The sequence below is a fragment of the Spinacia oleracea genome, chromosome 3 (genome assembly GCF_020520425.1).
Source record: "Spinacia oleracea cultivar Varoflay chromosome 3, BTI_SOV_V1, whole genome shotgun sequence".
Lineage (NCBI taxonomy): Eukaryota > Viridiplantae > Streptophyta > Magnoliopsida > Caryophyllales > Amaranthaceae > Spinacia > Spinacia oleracea.
In genome coordinates this window covers 102184196-102202758 of record NC_079489.1, presented here as the reverse complement: position 1 = coordinate 102202758, position 18563 = coordinate 102184196, and the positions used below count along the sequence as shown (strand labels likewise).

The window sequence follows — 18563 nt, the reverse complement described above, 5'->3', positions numbered from 1 at the left end:
ACTTTATAGAACGGTCTACCATTTGCAACGTGATTTGTGTGCATTTAAGTTTTCCCATATTCAACCTATTACAAACAGAAAGGGGCATGACAGACACACTTGCACCTAAATCACATAATGCTTTATCAATGAACAATGCACCTACATGACAGGGGATGGAAAAACTACCCGGATCCTTGAGTTTGGGTGGAGACTTATTTTGCAATATGGCACTACACTCTTCAGTTAGAGAGACTTTCTCCACACCACCATAATCCCTTTTCTTAGTGATCATCTCTTTCAAAAATTTTGCATAAACAGGAACTTGAGATATTAAATCAGTAAAAGGGACCGTTACCTCAAGATTCTTGACCATTGCCAAGAACTTACCAAGTTGTTGATCGACCTTAGTTTTCTGCATCCGGTGAGGGAAAGGCAACTTAGGCACAATAGGGAGAGAATCAGAAATCTTCTCTTTCCCCTTATTTGCGCCAACATCATCAGCATTATCAACTTCCGGGACTTGAGGCCCTACATCAATTGCTTTCTCTGGTCCATCTGTGTTCTCCTTAGCAAGAGTTGCATCATCAATGGGCATCGGGGGTCCATCATATTTAGTGCCACTTCTAAGAGTGATAGCATTGGCATTTTCCTTATTCTGGGGCGGAGTAGGTTCCCCTGGTAGTGTACCCGGTTGCCTTTGAGATAGAGTGTCAGCAAGTTGAGCAACTTGATTCTCCAACATTCTATTCTGATTCTTCAACTCTTTGATGCTCTCATCATGGTTCTTTTGAGCTATCTCTGCGGTCTTCTGCATATTTTCATTGAGCTTATACAGATCACCCATGTTAGGCTCTGGAGTAGCATTGCTCTGAGGGGGTTGTTGATATCCTTGATGCGGGGGCCTATTAAACCCCGGGGGAGCATTATGTGAGGCTCCTTGTTGAAATGGAGGCCTAGCAACATGTGGTTGAGGTGGATGGAACTGTGTTTGTGACCATTGTTGCTGGGGTTGAGGATTCTGAACATTGTTGCCCCGATATGAGAAATTTGGATGATTCCTCCAACCCAGATTAAATGAATTGGAATATGGGTCATTGGGTTGTCTCTGTTGAAAAGCATTCACTTGCTCCATTTGCGTAGTATCCTGCGAACTATAAGAGCACTCATGACCAAAGTGACCTTGGATGCCACATACTTCGCAGTATAAAGTTGTCACTGGAGCTACACTAGACATAGCATTGACTCATTGGGGGAGTACCAGGCTGAGGAGCCTTCAAAGAATCGATCTTCAGGTTCAAGGCTGCCACTTGTGAGGACAATAGAGCATTAGCATCGACATCCAATTTTCCCTTCTTAGATGCGGTTCTGGTGGTGCTGTAATGGTTGGCAGCTAAATTGGCAAGAAAATCATAACCTGCATCCACTTCTTTGTCAAGAAAAACACCCCCAGCAGCAGAATCAACCGTGTTCTTTGTTTCATCTTGCAAACCACGGTAGAAAATCTGAGCCAAGAACCATTTTTCAATGTTGTTATGCGGACACGACCGCTGCAAAGCCTTGGATCTATCCCAGGCTTCTCGAAGTGATTAACCAGGTTCTTGAGTGAATGTAGTCAGCTTATGCCTTATTTCAGCAGTCTTGGTGGATGGAAAGAATTCTTCTAGAAAGGCCTGTGAAATAGCACTCCACTCTGTCTCCTTGACATCGTTCAACCATGTCTGAGCCTTATCACGAAGGCTAAAACCAAACAACATGACTTTCAATTGGTCTTGAGTAACCCCTTGATGCTTGATAGTACCACACGGTTGGTTGAACCTCTGCAAATGGTTGGTGGGTTCCTCAGATGGATGGCCACCATATTGATTTTGTGAGACCATGGAGATTAGAGCGGGCTTGATCTCAAAGTTGACTGCATCAATAGTTGGCATTGTGAGCCCAATCGGAACACTATTCGAGGAAGGAACCCCATATGATTTCAGGGATTTAGACATCGTGTGACTCGGTGGAGTATGTGAGTCTTGGGACCCTGACTGCTTCTTCTTCTTCTGTTGCTTTTTTAGTTGACGAAGGGTCTTTCCAAGATCGGGATCGGGGGGAACCAAGGTATCCGTTCTGGCAGACCTGGGCATAAACAACAACGAAAGAAAACGCAGTGAGATTTGCCTCAATTGGAACTTAGAGTTCCAATGAGACAATGGAAACAGTTCAAATAATCAAACAAAAACTAATAGAATCTAGCCGTCTCCCCGGCAACGGCGCCAAAAACTTGATGAATTAAAAAGTGATACCGCAAGTGCACGGTGTCTGTTGTTAGCAGATACTTAACAAATACGGGTCGATCCCACAGGGAGACAAGTTCTATTAGTTTTTGTCCAATTATACGAACTATTTCAATAAACGAAAGTTGAATTTGATTTATAAACTAAAGAAACTAAAACAATAATGTAAATGAGAATTTATCGATGAATTAAAGGTCTAGGGCGTCTGTTCGGTTCACCATGCTTATACCAATCTAAGAACACAAATCAATTCGGAAATGAATAAACTAAGCCGAGTAATTAAAGTACATGCTAATCCTACGGTCGGGTCTTAACACTTTCAATTCAACATATGCAGTACGATCGCTAACATAATCAGAATTGCCAATTGTACCAAGCCTCTAAATATACGATCTTTCGATTCTAATTCATATTAGCTAGATAATCAATCCATGAAATTGGCCGATAACATGAATCAACGATTAAAAACAAATCAATTGGAATTACTCAATCATAATCTATAAATTAACAAACTTTAATGCATACGATTATGGTATAAACATGGCTTCCCTCACTTAGCCCTAAAAAAGACTACTCGCTCATAATTAATTTAACAAGCATGAAATAAATAATAAGAATGAATTTCATAATCAAAGAACAAATTAATCTAAGAAACGAAAACAATAAGAATGAATTAAAGCAAGAGAAATTATGAAATTACCTTAGATTGATGAATGAAAGAAATCCGAAAAATAGCGTTCAACAATGGAAGAGAGAAAAATAGTAATAAGCGTTAAAAGAATTCTAATGAAATAATAATATGAGGAAAATAAATTAATTCCCTTGAGTATTTATATGCTCCCTATTTTCTAAAATAAATTAAATAAATAAATAAGAAAATAAAGATAAAAGTCGTCGATGATTGGTCGATGGAGCGATGACGTGGCAGCCAAACCCGAGCACGAGCCACGCACACGGCAAGAGAGATGGCGAGGCATGGGCATCGAGGGATCTCGCGCACCATCCCTCGCTGGCATGATGATGAGCGACTAGCAAGAAAGTAGAGCAGCGAGGGAGCTAACGAGCCATCCCTCGCTGCCATGTGCGTGTGTGCAGCAAGCTAAGGGATGAAGCTATAGGCAGCGAGGGAGCTAGCGAGCCATCCCTCGCTGGCCTAGTGAAGTGCAGCAACACAAGCAACGGAGCAACGAGGCAGCGAGGGATCTCGCCCACCATCCCTCGCTGCCCTGTGTGTGTGCGCACAAGCAATGATGAGGCGATGGGGCAGCGATGGAGCTAGCACAATGCAAAGTAGCGATGGAGCTAGCACAATGCAAAGCAGCGAGGGAGCTAACGAGCCATCCCTCGTTGCCGTAGTGAGGCGTAGCAATGCACGATGAAACACAACGAGGGATGTAGCGACCTCATGCACAAGAGATACATCGCTGATCGTCCGGATTGACATAATCGTTCCCGAAAATCTTAGTTCTCCGATCAAACACTTCGTCTCCGACTCAAACCATCTGGTGATCGTTCGATCCACCTCCAAACACTTCGAAAGCACCCAAATGATTGTAAAATCACCTGAAATATCAACGAAAACACAAACGAAGCGTAATAGAGTACAATAACGACGACTTATGCAATTATGACTCTAAATGCAACTAAATGAGACAAATGTCTAGAAATGCAACCTAAATGAGGCTAGAATACCCTATATAAATATGATTCATCAAAGGTGCAAAACCATTAGAAGATATCAATAGGGGGCAATGGTCAAATTCTAACGCAGGCAAGTGCTTGACTCTTGCCTAGTCATAGAGGATGCTCCGTTCAGAATTGCAGAGAACTCGGTCCAGCCTCGCGCTTGTGTAAGTGTCAGTAGAGTTTCCTCTTGACCATGTATGGGTTGAGCCCATAAACTCAACTTCAATCAATTGGTTACTTTCAACCCAGTGGTTGAATCGAACACTTTTTCTAGCTGTCTCTGCATAACAAGAGCTTCGTTCCCATCCAAATCTTGTTTTATTGAAGTCTCCCTCCAAGATCCACGGCTTATCATTTCTTTGAGCAAAATCTGAAAGATCACGCCAAAGTTCCTGTCTACGAGTCGGGTCTGGGCTTGCATAAACCGTGGACTGGTACCATGGAATTTCCCCTTGTTTAGTGATCAACATTATGATATACTGGTTATTTTGTTCTATTGGGTCGATGCTCACAAGTTCAGGTTTCCAATAGACCTAGATCCCACCACTAAAACCTTGTGCATCCACCCTTGTGTGACCACTGTAATGGACCAAAGAGGCAATCCGTTGAGCTTGATCTCCTCCCATGTGGGTTTCGACCTAGGCAAAGATCGTATGCTTGTTTATCCTTATCACATCTCGAAGGGTCGCCAAGAACTCTCGACTTCCCGCACCTGGCGCATTCCACACCATACACGTTATGGGTAAGGAATTAGTGTTGATATTATGTGTGTAATTCATCAAACCAGGGGAGTTTGAAAAATTGGACATGTAGGCTGCTGAGATGTGGTGTAGTGCTTGCTTGATTTCAGTTGTTAACTTCAGCGTTACCATCGGTTGGGGTGACAACATCATCGATGTCATCCATGAGTGTATCTCCACCTCCAGTTGGTGGGTCAGGGGGTCGGTTGTGGCTATATACAGTTCCGTCATTGGATACCCTACACATATGATCTTCTCCAGAGGGACGTTGAGCATCACTGGAGTTGGTACTGGTGGTACCATGGCTTCTTGAGTGTACAACGTGTGACGAGGAGAAAGGCTTGGTGGTGCATGAGAGAGAAGGAATAATGAAAGCTTCTTTGTTTGCTTGGAAAATTAATTGGTTGTTTTCTTTGCCTGGTTGATTACTAGTATTTTGCGTATTTTGGACTTCCTTCGACAGCTCATTAGATTTATCTTTTAGGATAGAAATCACTATTTCCTTGCTCCTTTCAAAAATTGACCACGCGGATTTGGATTCTTATTCGATTCACCAATATTAAAAGGGGTTAACATTGGCCAAAATATTTGCGTGTTGAGATGAATCCCCCAGATCCACGGTTTCCATATTATTTGAGATAATTTCCAAATCCTTTTCCACAATTATATTTTGACTTCCTGATTTGTTTCCATTCACTTCCTGATTCTGCTCCCCTAAAATTGCAAATCGTGATCCCCCATTAAGCTCCCGTTGACCGGTAATTGATTTGTTCTAACCTGAAACTGCTTCCTTGTGCGGATCATCTTTACCGGCGGTAGCGTGTTGTTTATCGGGCTTGCTCGGCCTCTGACGAGGTGGGGGTTTCTTCACTAGCATCCAAGAGCCGAAGTCAGGTTCTTCGATCTCAGATTCAATGGCTTGATCAATCTTCTTTTCATCAATTTCAATTGGTGTACGGGGTCATATCCAGAGAGGACAGAACATTAATGACAGAGCAAACTCTGACACCCAGGACACACCCAAGTCAAAGAAAGACTCTAAGCCCCAAGCCAAGCATACGCAACCCAGGCAGATCAAACCTCCCCAGATCACATGTAGGACATAGAGCAGAGCCAGATAAAGTTGCATCAGTCCAAGAAAGGACCCGCAGGCTAAACGACAACGACAAAGAATAAAGTACATCGCCGTCATACACGTGGCGGCATCCAAATAGGCCAAAGTACAGAATAGTACGCTTATAAATAGCACCCACATCACTCATGATGGGACAGATTCTTACACACGGTACTTGCTCCACCTTCTCTCTATATTCTCTCTCTAAAGACTTCTTATCTATTTGCTGACTTAGGCATCGGAGGGGTTTCCTCGGTAAAACCCCCGAGGTTAGCTCACGTTTGCTCTGCTTGACAGGGCCAAGGTGCTTCGGAACGTCCTCCCAGTTCCATACTCGGAACAATTGGGATTTGGGTTTTGCTGGGGCAATTGTTCCCTTGATGCCCTATTTTCCCACAATGAAAGCAAATCATTCTGAGTCTTGGCGTTGGACTTTCCATATCCTTCTTTTCAGCCAGAATTTGGACAGCAAATTGGTTTGATCGAGTTCCACACTCAACCTTGTGAATTGTCCTCGTTGGGGCATGGCAGTGTTGTTGTCAATTCGTGTTACCTTTCCTATTTTGCTTCCAAATTTGTGAAGGAAAGTCCGATCAAAGTACTCCACTGAAAGGTGAGGAATGCGTACCCAAGCAGTGAGATAAAGGTTGAACATTTACACAAATAATAGATAATATAAGCCCTCAAATAGAGCTTTTCTATGCAAGGGCCAACAGGCGATATATCAACTATCAAGCGAGATTTGTATTCTTGATAGTAATTCCGAGTTGGCTTTTATTTCATGTTTTTGAGAGGCCAATGAGGTGACTGGTGCTATAACTCGACTAGTCTGAATCTTGGTGTTTGTTTAGCATTAAAGATACTCCATACAAATGTAGCGGAAGTATTATTTCTGGTGTATTGATTTTTCAAAAACAATTAAGGGCGCTACTTTTTTTTTTTTTTTTTGATAAACTTACGGGCGCTACTTTGTAGTAGTGTATTGATATACAATTATACAAAAAATAATATGGCTAAATTTTCCTACTGCAGAGTACTCCTTTTCCCTGTATAGTGTAATGATTTACAGTAATCCTGATCGAGGGCAGATGCTTACACTGCAGGTACCTCTAATGGTACACCTGGAGTTGGTTCTAGGACCTTCGCATCAGGCAATTCCTTTGATAAAAGCTCCTGAATTCAACAAACACAAAATACCTCATCAGTTCCTCCTTGAAGATAATAGCGTGAACAGCCTCAATAAACTGAGCCCCTAAACATTCAGTTTCAATGTCATTCATCACCAGGAAAATAGTCTGATCTTTTTCCAATTTTCTATGCTAATCACTCGTCTTATCACTTATATTCTACGGAGTAGTTAGCAGCGAGTGCCAAAGCCTTGACAGGGAGGAAAATGCTAAACAATATATAACATCGAATGCCACATTCTTCTACCTAAAAAGTAAAAATATTACGACTTGTGGTCTTACTCCACTCTCGTGGTACCTATGAATTCTGAGACATACAGAACCAAAAGTAAATACAAAGTATATCTGTTTACTGATGGAACACAGAAAGACAAAGGGGAAAATCCACATGTTCCATAAAAAAAAGTTAAAAAAATAAAAAAATTAATTAATGGTACATCTACACCAAGAGTAGGCATTTCCTACTAACTTTTGACTATGTTTACAAGCACCTAATTGCCACATAAACAGCAACTATGAAGCTACATCCGGATTTTTTTTCATTGAATTTGATTATTTATTATTAGACAAAACAGGCAACGACTAATAGGTGAACTATCAAATGTTGATAAGTTAAAATAAAAATATGCGCTTCTTACTACTACTACAACAACAACAAAGCCTTAGTCCCAAAATAATTATATATATATATATATATATATATATATATATATATATATATATATACTTTTCTCGTATCTTACTTTCATTAATTCCACTTTCTCCCTCTTTCCTTGTTTATTCTTTTAACTTTCCTCTCCTTTCTGGTTTGATTGGTCACAATGACGATTGATGTTAGCCGACCCCAAATTATTTTGGGACTAAGGATTTGTTGTTGTTGTTGCTGTTGTTGTAGTAGTAGTAGTAAGAAGCGCATATATATATATTACGGAATAAATATTATAAGGGATAATAAAAATAAGTAAATTTTAAAATAAATAAAATAAGTACAATTCAAAATAGCATTTTATAAAAAACACACACGAATTAAAAGTAAGAGAGTCAAAATGGAAGATGTATAAGTCAAATGAAGTCATCAACGTTGATCTGACAGGCTCTTGCTGAGTGAAATAATCATCAATTATGTTATACCAGACTCTTGCTGCTTTAGACCATATAAGGCCTTTTTGAGCTTCAAGACTCTGTCAAATTGAGAATCTAAGCGGTTTTTGTTCATTTATCTCATTCAAATATCCATTGAGGAATGTTGATTTGACATCCATTTCATGTAGCTTCCATCCCTTGGAGGCAGCTAGGGCTAAAGCTAGGGCAAAAACAGCTCGAATTGTGTCATGTCTTGAAACAGGCGCGAATGTCTCATTGTAATCGATGCCGAATTGTTGAGAATAACCCTTGACAACAAGTCTTGCTTTATACTTTAATATAGTGTCATCGGGATTGAATTTGATCTTGTAAATCAACGCGACTCCATTGGCTTTCTTATGAGGAGGTTTCTCAACTAGTTCCCAAGTTCATTTTTTTCAATCATTCGAATTTCTTCTTTCATGGCCGCCCTCCATTTTGAAAACTGAACGGCTTCATTATAATGAGCGGGCTCAATGATTGCTACATGACAAGATTCTGAATCTTCAATATCATTAATCTCCGGAAATCTTTCATACAACTCTGTGATGGACTTCTTTCCTCTAGGACCAGTGGCATTCATATTATCTGGTGTAATCTGAGAACGGTGGTGCTCGAGGTGAACTTAATGGTGTATGAGGTAAATCAACTTCGCTTTCATCTTGTAAAGAAATTGTTCCTATTATTGGAATATTTATGTGTCTTTTTTCTTCTTTCTTTGTTTCCCAATTCCATAATGCATCCTCGTCAAAAGTATCATCTCGACTTATGACAACTTTCTCATTTTCTGATTGAGAATTCTGTAACCTTTTGATTGAGAACTATAACCAATAAATATTCCTTTATTAGCTTTAGCATGTAGCTTGCTCCGTTTCTAATCTTGAACGTGAAAATAACATATGCTCCCGAACACACGGAAATGTTATATTGATGGCTTATACCTAGACCAAGCTTCTAGAGGTGTCATGCTTTTCACAACCTTGGTCATTCCTCGATTTTGAATATAAACCGAGTTGTATACTGCTTCTGCCCATAACTTCTTTGGAAGTCCTTTCTCTTCAAGCAAACATCTACCCATTTCCATAACGATCCTATTTTTCCTTTCAGAAACACCATTTTGTTGTGGTGTATATGTAACTGTAAGTTGATGCTCAACTCCTTTATTTTGACAAAATTTATCAAAATTTTTAGAGGTATACTCCGTGCCATTATCGCTTCTTATGGATTTTAGCGAACATCCACTTTGATTCTCCACAAGATTTTTCCATTTAAGGAAAATAGAGAAGACTTGTGACTTATCCCTCATAAAGTATACCCAAGTCATTCTCGTCAAGTCATCTATAAAAAGAATAAAATACTTACTTCCATCCATTGAAAGGGTCTTCATAAGGCCACAAACATCTGTGTGCACAAGTTCTAATTTTCTGGTCGCTCTCCATGCTCCATCCTTAGAAAATGGAAATCTGTGCATCTTCCCAAGCTGGCATGTTCCACAAAGATCTTTAAACTCATGTAATTGGAATATCTTTGACAAACTGGTTTTTGGATAACATACGGAGGGATTCAGTATTGCTATGACCCAACCTTAGATGCCATAACCAATATGTCTCATTGCTTTCGGCTTTGTAAGCATAATATGTTAGAATATGACCATTTCACGGGGAAACTCTTGCTTGTCATTGGCACTTTTGCAATCTCCTTATCGAAAGGATCAAGAATCTTGCAAGTGTTACCTACAAAGTGAACGGAATATCCATTCTTCATCATCTGAATAACACCTGAGTAGGTTCTTGTCTAATTTGGGAACATATAAAACATCTTTAATAAGCCTTCTTCCTTTAGTAGTTTCTATGGCAATAGTACCTTTACCATCTGATTGGACAATTGCTCCATTACCCATCCTAATAGGGATTCGTACTGAATTATCAAGACTGATTAAGCAAGATGAATTCTTTGTCATATGATTACTACATCCACTATTAACCAACCACACATCATCATTAAAGGTTTGTGTTGCGTGGTATGCACAAAATAGATGATCTTCATCATCACACTCAGAAATTTGGGCTTGAGCTTGTTTTGGCTTCTTTCTGCAATCCTTCTCAATATGCCCAAAAATCTTACAAAAGTTGCATTGAGGTTTTCCTTTCCATCTACAATCTTTCTCCAGGTGGTTAGTTCTCTTGCAAATCATCCTACATGGAGGGTATTATCCTTTATTCCCTCCTCCAAATTTGTTAGAAATATATTTTCCCTCAAACTTTTTGCTATATCCTTTTTGGTTTGCTTGAAAAGCTTTTTCGGATGAACTATGATCTCGATCTAATTTTATCCCTTTGTTCTTGTGCTTTAAATAAACCAACCATTTCCAACGCACTCAACGTTGATAAATCTTTTGTACTTAGGATAACACTAACATCTTCCCCATATATCCTCATTTGATTGACAATGTCTGTAACTCGTGTGATTAATATTCTCATCATTTGACATTACCAAGTTTTCGAACTCCGCTCTCAAGGTTTGAAGTTTTATGCCTCTAACTTGGGCACTTCCTTGAAATTCGGTGTTAAGCGTATCCCAAGCCTCTTTTGCAGTTTTAGCGGTGACTATTCTCGGAAATATAGCATCTGTCATTGCATTTTGCATCCTTAGAAGGTTCACCACCGCCTGAGGTTGTGGGAGCATTTTTTGCGGGGCCATTCTCTACAATGTCCCAAAGATCTCTTGACTTAAGTATTGTTTTCATTTTTACAACCCAAAAGTCATAGTTTTCACCATTGAAAATAGAGACGAGTTGATGATTAATACTTTGAGTTGCCATGCGGAAGTTGGTGGAAAATGTTGGTCAAAGTTTTTTTTTTTAATTTATTAAACCGGAGGATCAATGGCTCTGGTACCAATTGTTAGCCTTGTAAGAGGCTTTGTGCTAAATTGTGCAAAAAATGTGGAGATAGAATTGGAGAGAAAATATTAAAGAACAAAAATGTGTTATGTTTATATTCTCTCTTACAACATATATATATATATATATATATATATATATATATATATATATATATATATATATATATATATATATATATATATATATATACTACATCAATTACTTAAACTAATAAAGGTAGAGAGAGATTTTCTCTCTACACCTCTTTTAAATGATAGATAATTTAACATTAATAATAGAGTTTGAATTATATAGTAAATTAAAATGAACCTATGCTTATTAAGTGAAAGGAGAGGCCATTATTTTAACAATAAAAAAAATAGAAAAAATAAGGCGGGAAAAATATTTTAATCAAAGTAAAGAGGGATTTTATTGTAACGGTGGACCCATAGGAAAGTAAATATATTAAATAATTTGGGAGTGGGTAGAAAACTAACCAAAAATTGAAATGTAGCCCTAAGAAAATACGGATGGAGTACAAGAAGAAAAACCATCTCAGCAAAAGTTATCTCTTTATTCTGTTTAACTATGTTCGTCATTATTGACTTCACAAAAAGATTAACGATTGTCTTAAGAAAAGTGGAAATTCATTGGATTAATATACATAAAATTATATTAAAAGTTAAAACTGCCACATCCATTTTGAAACATCCCAAACAAGAAAGGTAGAAGAACATTACGGAGTATGAAATATGATGGAGCATGTTCTTTCAAAGTATAAAGTATTTGGTTTTCAGTTCATCAATTATATAGACCAAATTTTCTGATTGATCACCCTGATTTCATGTTTCTAAATCATCGTATCACTTACTTCACTGTATCTTTTAAGAGAATTGTGTCCCCATGCTTTTTAATTTGACAAAAAGTACAGCTATGACACAGATTAAGTAATACGAAGTTGTAAAATATTGAAACCCTCAAAATGTTGAACCAACACCCTAAATCTAACTATGTAAGATGAATTGAATGTTTGGCTCTGAAGGTGATAGCTCCCTGACCTAAACTAACCGGCTTATCCAGCTTCAAGACATGCCCAGAAATTTAGCCAATGTTCTACTCCGTATTTATTTATCATCACCTAACACCTTGTACAAGCATGTCATTCAGATGAAAATGGATGTTGATAATCTTCTAGTTTGTGCATCAAGTGATGGTGCATGCATGCCTTCAATTCCATGTTTCAAGAATTTTACAAATGTAAAAGGTGATGCAAATCTTGGCATATACATTTACGATTACGTGAAATTTCAGAAGAAAATTGAATGCAAATATCTTTGAAGTAAGTGCTTTTATTCAATGATTGGCAACTAAAACAAAGAAGACTTAGGATTAGTAATTGCAGCTACACAGTACATTAGGATTAGTAAAATTGATGGAAAATACTATTGTTACTCCAAAATAGCAAAAAAAAAAAAGACGAGAAGAAACCAAACCTTAAAAGACTCCATAGTTCCTTCGGATTCAACTAAACTAGCAAGAAGCCCTTTGCTTTCGAGGTCTCCATTGCTCATTGGAACAACAAACCTTCAATGATAATAAATGGATGCTTGAGAATGCATGATACAGAAAACTCTATCAAAAAGATGAAAACAGAAGTCAAGAAGCATATACTTGGCACACAATAACTTTGCAAGTTTAACTGCATCTTCTTGCCCAGAAACTAGTGTAAAATATGGTAGAAGCTGCTTTATGACTGGTGTAATGACAATATCTGCTCGCTCGTCCTTCAGGGTCCCCTCGTTGTAGACGCAGTGAGGTTCATAGTAAAGGGTCAACTGGCCTTCAGAAGAAGACACAATGTATCTGCCAGATATTTACACAGTTAACGAACTATGTTGTAGGTACAATGAAATGGGAATTCCCAAAACATAAAGCAATAAAGCACGAACTTGCTTGAAACAGATAAAATGTTGGATACTGTACCCATTCTCAGGCCGCTGCCAAGGTGGACCAAGAACTGGCCCTGCAGTGGCACAAATTCTAACTTTTGAACCGTTTTTTCCCTCAATTTCGGTGCTTTGACCTGGTTCGAGATATGTCACCTGGAAAATCAAGAAACGAAAAGCATTTGAGGGGCTTCACTGGAACATTGCTTAAAAATCTGAAGCAGATGGGAGGAAGCTAAATCTTCGTTAATGGCTTAATGCACATGCACTTAACCGACCCAAAAACTAATATAACTAATACCGACATATACTTATCATAACAAGCTAATTGACAATATACCCGAATGAATATGCCTTGAGTCAACTAGAAACCAAACCCATTGTCTCATCGGTCATCACCTAAATACTATACATACTGAAGAGACCAGAACTGAACCTGATTTGTCTAGCCCATTTTCCCCCTCTAGACATTTTCGTACAAGGAAGAAGAAGAAACTGTACTTGGTTTATATATAGAGGTACTCCGTATTTATCGTCATCTCAAAGTGCTTCTACTATAGATTGGGCTAGAGGTGGTAATCACACGTGTGTGCAGCTGCACGCCTGCACGAGACGCATGAGTGTTCGCAGAGCGGAATTTCAAATCAACAACACCGTGATGTCACCAAACTCGAGCCTCTTGATGGCATCTACAGATCTACTCCCCCCACAAATTATAATCTCCTTCGAGCAATTAGAGATGGACTGTATATCAACAATTCAAGGACTTATCTAGAATCTAAGTATCCAACTTGTACCTTCACTATGGTTTGCATTTTCATCTAGCTAATGCTGAAAAAATCAAGAAGTACAAGAAAAATATCGAAATGGTAAAGGTCACCTAATGAGCCACATGACTGATCTAGAGTTGAATCTCTTCATTAACAACAGATCTGCCTAATCAATCTGGGAGAGAGTAGAAGTATGCACTGACAGAAAATATGTATGTAACTTGAAGATGGCCACAGATCCAAATGTTGAACGACAAACCAATTAATCATCAATCAAGTTCAAGAGTAAGAAACTCTGGCATCCTGAATCATGGGATAATGTGTGAAACGCTACTAATATAGTGCCAGGCTGATTACCTTAACATGTTTGTCCTTTTAAGTTTTATCCTACCCAGAAGACTAGAAGATTAACATAAAAATCAAGAAAGCTAATCAACCAAAAGAAAAGAACTCTTGACCAAATGAAATTTCGGGGTTAAAGCAAACTTAGTGGACTACTGTTCTTAAGAATGACAGGCCTAACCAAGGTGTTGATAGTAACTGCAAAAAGAAACCACAAGCAACTCAGTGAGAAGAACAATGCTTAAAAATAACAAACAGGAAGACAAAGGAAAGGAGGGTGGCTGCTGCATTTGTGGGAAGCTACCCGAGCTAGACAGCTAGGATGCAATGAATTTCAGTGACACTGCAGTTTTGAAGCCCAGAATAGAGGTCGCCACGAACAAAGCAGCTCGTGAACAGTTTGGACTCATTTCAGCAAAAACTATGGCTCAGCTTGACTAGTTTTGGGAATGGGCCGAGTTCAAATCTAATTTTAGTTAGAGTACTAACTACTGTGAACTCAAAATTGAATTCGACTCATAGGAAGAAAATAATACATATCTTCAAAATATAGTGAGGTTGTTATATTTCCCTTACTCCAAGGCCTAATCTTCGCGTATAACTACAAAGATAAGGTAATTCTTAGCAAGGACTACCTGAGCCAAACAGTACCAAAGACATGGGCGTAGAAAATAATATTGCCATGTAATTATACTAAGAATTAAATAGCTAGAGAATAATCAATGGAAGAACAAAAAAAAGAAGATGATTGGTAGTTACAATCATTTGAGAGGCTTGTACTCTACCAAATTGTAAAATAAACTAACAATTAACTCTCAATAATATTCAACCTTATTTCCCTCTGTCTGATTTCTTTATTTATAGAAATTCTACCCTAAATAACTAACTATCTTCTTCTTCAACGAATTAACAACTTATCGATGCTTAGCAAAATATTGAACCGGATAAAGTTAAAGGAGATGAAACTTTGAGGTATTCTTTATAGAAAAATCTAGCTCAGATCTTTTTTCATCCTGTAAATCAGTACATTAGCGTGTGAGTTAAAAGTCAAATGACATGAATCATGCTGATACATTTTAAAATAAGGACATTGTAAACATAAACCGCTCAAAAATGTTAAAACCTTAGCCCACCAGTAACTTAACAAGGTAGATGATAATCTTCTACATAAATACGCACTAAAAAGCTATTCCTGCCAATGCAGATAACTATTAGTGCAAGGTGAATCATTCTCAAGGTGCTCATATTTTTAAGAGTATATTTAAATTTTCCAGGTCTTCTGCAATACCCCAGCACCATCCACAACTGCTTCAGACATATACAAGGAGGAAGAAAGGGAAGTGTGCATTACAAGACAAAAGGGAGAAGGAAGCAGCAACCAAGTCAGGGGGAGGAACCACTCCACTTAGTGGGAGAAACACTGCAGCAGACTAAACAGTTGTCTCACTTGGAGCTGTTATTTTGTTGGCTTACTTTCATTAATTGCTTTTTGTCTTATTATCAGCAATTGTAATTAAAAGGAGAATGGAAGGGAATTGTAGGATATCTTGAGATTTATTGAGTAGAAAACTGGGAGAGCAGGAGACCTCTCGAACGTCTCTAGTTGTATTGTCAAGCTTCAAGCTTTAATCAATCAAATATATCCTTCTTCTGCAATTGTGTTGTGCTGTGTGTGTACTGCGGGTGCGTGACTATCTGAGTGTGTTGCATCTTCCTTCTGTGAAAATAAGTTCATAGAGATTACTCAATTATTAAGAGTAGTTGTCTTTTAAAGAAAACATATTTTGAGTTTCTCTCCACTAAAGGTCTAGATTATTGGAAATCTGTTTCCAACATATAGATATGACTACGTATGAAGTTCTTTCAGTATGTGGCAAGCCATAATGATCTTGTAGCATACTTCACATGTCTTTGGTTGATGATTGAAACTGTCCATTGACCAAAAAATTTAAGTCACATATTCAAAAGGCTCCCTTTCTTAAGCAATTTCTCTGTATATTGTCCTCCATATACTTCCTACACATCCTAAACTCCATCTTTATCAAGGTGCTAACCATATTTTGAGTCATTCAACTGTCAAGGCGTTTAATGAATGTAGAAATTGGGATTTGCTTGTATAATTCAGGTTGTCCTTTTCCAATGGGAGTGATGGCAATGCATCTAGTTCAGAAGTATAAGCAGACCAAGAGAAAGAAGAAGCCAATCCAGACATAAAAGTAGTAAACATTTCCCGCGATGCCAATAATTCAATCAAGAGTATATGACAATAGCAAAGAGCTGCAGGTTTCAGATATTTTATTTAAGGGATCGATGCATAACTTCTTCGGAAATACCAATTGATATTCTTTAACCTCTGTACCTTGACATCTTATATCTACTAGTACAACAAAAACAAGCAATCAGCCACTGTAGTGGGGAAGAAAGGTCCTCCATGGGTAATGTACAAAGCTGACATTTTCAGGTTAGAAAATGCATGATGTTGAGGCAAAAGAAAAGAGTTAGGGGGGATATGGTCAACTCAACGTCTCAACCAAATTCCAAAGATATTTAAAACAACCGCCTAATAGATCAAACATATGCTAACAAGCCATCAGATGTGCATGGAGTGCTTATCAGAAATGATAGAGAAATCAAAACCTTTATGCGTTGTTGCATTAGCGCATATATGATATTTTCCATGCAAAATGACAAATATAAACTACCAAACAAAAAAAAGAAACTCCAAATGGAATTATGGAACTTCCTAGCCAATTGAATAATGCCAAGCATTCAAGCTTCCCTGCAAAAGCAGAAAAGAGGATGATTTATATTGACTTGCCTTGCTGAAAAGAGAATCCAAAATCGCCTGGGCATTAGGAGTTGCTACCACTCTCAGATTAGGAAATTTTGCAGAGAGTGGCTTCAAGGTCTTTACATGGCAATGATCATCCAGGCTTTGTGTGATTAGCAGACAGTCCACTTCAGGAATATCACTAAGCTATAGAACACCATGTCAAGGTCATTAAACAACTAATGTGGGGTGGCGAAGAGAAACAACAAATACCGACCATATAATTGGATCATATTTTAGCGGTTGAAAAGCTCAATACCTGAAAGTTCTTCAAGAATTTCTTAGTAGCATCATAGAGCCATGGAATGCCAAAATCCAAACTACCCACCAAAATTGGATCCACCAATAGCTTCACACCACCTACTTCCCATAACCAGCTATTTCCCTACAAGACAAAAGATGCTAAATAAAAATGTTCCAAGTCCAAAACTAGACCTAACTAAATCAAACTACACCATAAAACAAACCCTTCGTTGAGGCTCTTGCTTGAAAGGCGGTAAGAAGGAGGTTCAAATAAACTAATGCAAGCTTGCTTCATTTCTCGGTAAATATGCGATGTTTATAACATAAATTTAGAAATACTACATTATATTCTCCATCATGGTCTTTTGGGAAAATAGAAGAAATTAATCAAACACAAACAGAAAATTGAAATTGTGATCTACTGATCTTAATCAACAAAACTACATACTTGAACAATATGGAATAACGAATTACTAAATTCTCACACACATTGGCATTTGACAGCACGTCAGTACATCGGGCCACTAGAAGCTAATTAAAACAAACAAAGCCAGTAATTTCAAACACTAAAGGGTAATGTAACAATGATGCACAATCTGAAACAGTAATAAGACAATGATGCACAATAGATTGAAAGAAATTAAAATTGACAAACCCACCTCAAGATAAGTGAGTTTGAATCCAGAATCAGTAAATGAAGATGAAGAAGACCCAGTTGCACTTTCTTCAGAAACCAAAGCTGATAAAGCCCTCCTTAACCTGTTTGATTGAAATTAAAATTGACAATTCAATAATAAAAAGGGGAACATTTGAATTAAGAAAGAAGATAATAATTACAGTACCTGCGATTGTGAGAAGAGGGGTTCAATAACTTCTCGTTGGGAAATTTGCAAGTTGGAGATTGTGTTGGGGGAAATAGTTTTGAGGGTTTATAATAATAAGAAGAAAATGGTCTGAAACTGCATCGAAGAGCAGCCATGATTGATCACTCTGACGACAAGAGGAGAAGAGAATGTCCTTCATCTCATAAATTTACCAACCTTGTCTCGGGAAAAAGGGTGGTGCTCACAAATCCACTTGGCATTGCAGGGTACGGTTCCTTTGGTTTTGACGTGGACCGTATAACGGGAAATATGTTATAAACTGCCTTATTTTGTGAATTTAACGTTCTTTAAGCAATATTGAAGGAAATCGCTCGTGTGTTTTTTTTTTTTTTTTTTGTTGTGCAAATGAGCCACAATGGCGAAGATGAAAATCGATTCGAGGATGACCTAAAATCGGAGGGAATCTGTAACCAACTAAGTTATCCCCACTCTTTCTATATTGTAGATTGTAGTATTGTATTAAAAACACTAGTTTGTGTGTTTAAATATTTAAAGATGTCAACATTCCCGAAATATGCCTCTTTCTCAAAATTCCTCTATATATCGTCTACGTC

General features: G+C 38.1%; 1 protein-coding gene across 1 annotated transcript; it reads right to left on the bottom strand.

Annotated features, from left to right (window-relative positions):
- Positions 1-6661: 6661 nt before the first annotated feature.
- LOC110796547 (uncharacterized) lies at positions 6662-18166 on the bottom strand. Its single transcript, XM_022001608.2, has 8 exons — positions 17968-18166; positions 17785-17884; positions 17142-17267; positions 16871-17029; positions 12978-13096; positions 12666-12857; positions 12488-12578; positions 6662-6974 (listed from the first exon to the last, which is right to left on the bottom strand). Exons 1-8 carry the CDS (start codon positions 18102-18104, stop codon positions 6894-6896), a joined length of 1005 nt encoding a protein of 334 aa, XP_021857300.1. The 5' UTR covers positions 18105-18166; the 3' UTR covers positions 6662-6893.
- Between the last annotated feature and the right edge of the window lie 397 nt (positions 18167-18563).